At 46.9% G+C, this 3931-nt stretch overlaps 1 protein-coding gene across 1 annotated transcript; it reads right to left on the bottom strand.

Moving 5' to 3' along the window:
- Positions 1–250: 250 nt before the first annotated feature.
- Positions 251–3931, bottom strand: LOC123189060 (uncharacterized; the record flags this gene model as incomplete). Its single annotated transcript, XM_044601377.1, is given in 2 exon segments — positions 251–3136; positions 3859–3931. A coding segment is annotated over 1 exon segment (2202 nt). The 3' UTR covers positions 251–800.

Genomic DNA, 3931 nt, shown 5'->3' with positions numbered 1-3931 from the left:
AATGATGCTACTATTCTCATGAATGAATAAGGAAAATTTTGAACTTAAAAAAAGATCATTCACAGGGCATAACAAACCATTCACATGCTCCACTGAATAGTTGAAAACCGGCAAGAAGTGAACACTGCATTTATCTCGAAAATCGAATGAACATGGAGTGAACACTGTATTGTCAACAGCACAAAATTTCCATCTCCATCATTAATCCGGCCAAGCAATAAAAGGAAAGAGAACAAGCCCACGAGCAAGCTTCCACTAAATATAATATTAAATTGCCGAACCAGTTCACCGAGTTCAAATCAGAATTTTGAAATCATCGAGTTCAACATTATATAAGGACGCATCGCTATAGATTAAAGGAAATACAACATCTTAGGTAAATTTGGTACATTAATAATTTCTGGGTACATGGGGAAGTCCAGTGGCGTCTCCCCCCTCGAACTTGATGGCTCCTATGCTCAACACCATACCTGAACAGAGTAACGCCGTCAGCAAGCCATGAGGCTCCATAGCTTTCCTTTGACTAGTCGCCGCATCAATCGCCTCCCAATGCTTCTTTTACTCTAGAAGATGATATCCATGGCGCGATAAACTCCGAGTGTTAGAAATGCCTAAGAATTAACAGTCAGAAGTCCACGACATAAGCTGCTTGCCCTGGCAGTATTGTCCAAGTCATCAGCCAAAAATAAGATGGCATAATAGAACTAAGACACCAACAAATGTTGACTTGTCATCTGTGTAGTACATTTCACACTTCAGACACCCAAGCTATCTTCAGTGTTCAGAGTTGTTGCCCTCTTCTATTCAGCAGTCTGTGCCGCCACGTCTTCATTCACCTCTGTAATAACCTTAAGAAGGTCCACTGGGGTTGCAGCAGGATCGAGCTCATGACAACCTTCCGGGGCATTGTTGCCTTCTTCACCAGTCAGCAGTCGAGAAGGAACCTGATGCGAGAAACGAAACAGCTCACCCTTTGGTATCCTCCTGACCTCCTTGGGGTCCATGTGCCTATGGAACACAGCTTTGAAGCCAGCAACCTTCAACAATGGAATGACAGTCAGCCCTTGCTCCTCAGTGAAATCATCAATAACTTCGACAATCTCGTATTTATATATCACATCATCAGGTGTAAGCTCGTTCCAATCAGGAGACCAGTCTCGGTACAAAGCCCATGTATCACCTTTCTGAGGAATAATTCTGATAATCCCACGGGGGCCTTTAGTCCAGCTGACTTTGTGCGAAAATATGTTGACTGTTTCCGTAATCTGGTACCTTCCAACCCTAAAATCGCCACATGTTTTCTGGAAACCAGAGGCAACCCAGTTTATTGGCGACAGTTCAATATTGGATTTGGAATTGAGGAAACTCATGCGGATTCTGAAAGGTCTCATTGAAAGAACTTTCTGCACCATTGCATATAGACGAGGCATTCCATCCTCACTGTCATATGTAGCCCATACTTGGTCGCTATAAAAAGCTCTCTCTGTGCGATCCTTATCAAAATCATGGAAGTCAGGATCTGGGACATCAATTGAAACAGGCACACGCTTCTGTTCTGGATTCTTTTCATCAGCTGCAGTTGCAGGTACGTGGGTGTCGACACTTATTGAACTGCATAGCTTGAGTCCTTTGCCAAGCTTGCCAGAGAGGACCCCATTTGCCTTTATGTTGTTGTCACTAGGATATACCTTTCCTTCTGACTTTCTTTTCTCTGCAAACCGTGAACATGCTGCCATGCTCAGCTCTTGCAATTTTCCCCGGACGGCTTCTTTGGCTTTCTCAACAAGTAGACCCCGTGTATCAATCTGGGAGATCTCTCTCAAAACATTGGCTCTCCTTACACTCACTGCAGATCTCATCTTTTCCACTGAAGTGCCATTAACCCGCCCCACATCTGTGAAAGCATTTGTCTCTGTGCTTGCAACCACTGTTTCTTTGTTATCTCCAGCATAATCCACAGTAGTATAATCATTACTATGCCTTCTCCGCTTTGCAAACCGGCCACGCCTTGAAGTAGTTCTCTCAGGGTCACATGTGTTTCCACTTTCAGGGTAGTTGTAGCTGTAGCTCTCTTCATTTCTTCTAGGTTTCTCGGAAGCCTGGGTACTGTAAGCATTTGTGTCAGCTGCAGGCGCTGTCTTGGAGTACTGATTCCACTGAAAGCTTTGACTGTTGTAGGAATCATAAGTGCTATCTTGCTGATACCCCACATGCCCTGTCCCCGGAATGCTAGAAGTCCTGCTTGTTGAGCCATATGAATGTTTGGTGGAACTGTGGTTCTGTGGCTGCTGCTTGGTTGACCAGGAGAAAGATGAACTGCTTCCGTTGCAAGGAAATCCAGTCTCTACCGCCATGAACGCATGATGGCAGTTTGGGCACAGAAGGTTATGATTAAGATACATTCTTAAGTACTCATACTGCATACGGCAGCGATTGCAAGATGTCCAGAAAGTATCAACACCAGCAGGACGAGCAGTAGCCTCAGCAGCAGCCGCAGCAGCAGCGGCGGCGGCGGCGGCAGCAGCAGCATTCTTTCGAGCTCTCTTGGTCGCCTTCTTGTCATACGTATACATGCCATTGGTTACGTTGACAACAGAATGATCTGACCTCTTCTGATCATAAATTGCCTTCCGACTAGTATCAGACAACACACTCCACGCCTCAGAGATCAGTTTAAAGGCCTCCTCAGCACCGACTGACTTGTTCTTATCAGGGTGCAGCTGGAGAGCTAGCTTCCTGTACTGCTTCTTCACATCCTCTTCATCTGCAAAGGCGGGCAGGGACAAGATCCGGTACCAATCACTCTCTCCATCAATCTTGGACTCTGCTGCAAGATGAACTTCAAGAGTCGACGCCATCTGGGATATGCCCTCAAGCGATGGGCAGAGATTCTGGGCCTTGACCGCATACTTGCGTGCGCCCCTGAGGTCACGCGCATGAAACTTGCTCTCTGCAGTATTTCGTGCTTTCAAAGCTTCATCCATATTGTACTCCACACTCATCTCCACCTTTGAATTGGATCAACAGACAGCTGGACTTGAGCAAGAATGAAGAAGCCCAGGACCAAGAAATGAACAAGAGTTCACTGCACAGTACTGTTGATCTTAACCTTGAGAGCTATGAAAACTCCATTGATCTGCAGCAAAGTAGGGCAAATGATAAGAATATTGAGGAACAAAATACAGAGCACACTCGTGTGGAATCGCAAACAACATAGCACAGCGTCGACAGCAAAGTGTAACCTGAGAAAACATGTAAACCAAGCAGTGAAGTAGAGGGACACTGTGAATTTCGGCACTATCATCCGGAAACGATCTATTAATTTCTAATTTGGCAGGACCGGAAAACAACCTGGAAGCGAAATCTATCTCGTCATCATTTAATTTCAGCTCCGACAAATTTATTTGGCAGTACAACAAATCTACTCCACTAGAATGGACTACGCGCCACTGAGATTTGCTTCAGCGAATCGGAACTTGAAAGCTTAGCAGATCAGCGACCGGAGCTACACCGACCCGACCAAAAAGGCAATTAATCTCGGGTAGCAAGAGACAGTGCGAGAAAGATCCAGCCCAGCTTTCTCCACAAAACTAGAGAATCTGGAGCCGCGGCTCCCCCGGAACAGCGCCAAAACCCAAGCGAAATGAACACATCCAAGTGCCAGGAAGCGTCCAAATCAGCTCAAGAACAGCCCAAAACCCCATCAGGAATCCGGCCGAGAGGACCACCGATCCAAGTGCCACAAATCTAGAGCCCCAAGAACCCTAGGCCGCCAGATCTGCCGCGGCAGGCCACGGCCGGCGGCGAAAAGCACCTGAATCGAGAGCCAGGGAGGGGAGAAGTCGGGGGAGGACGTACCCATGCGGATCGGCTGGAGGAGGCGCAGGAATCGGGGCGGATTGGAGGCCACGGGCTCCCCCGAATTGCGAAT

Source organism: Triticum aestivum, chromosome 2A (genome assembly GCF_018294505.1).
Source record: "Triticum aestivum cultivar Chinese Spring chromosome 2A, IWGSC CS RefSeq v2.1, whole genome shotgun sequence".
Lineage (NCBI taxonomy): Eukaryota > Viridiplantae > Streptophyta > Magnoliopsida > Poales > Poaceae > Triticum > Triticum aestivum.
Note: the sequence above shows the minus strand (reverse complement) of the source record. Positions and strands in the feature narration are given on the sequence as shown.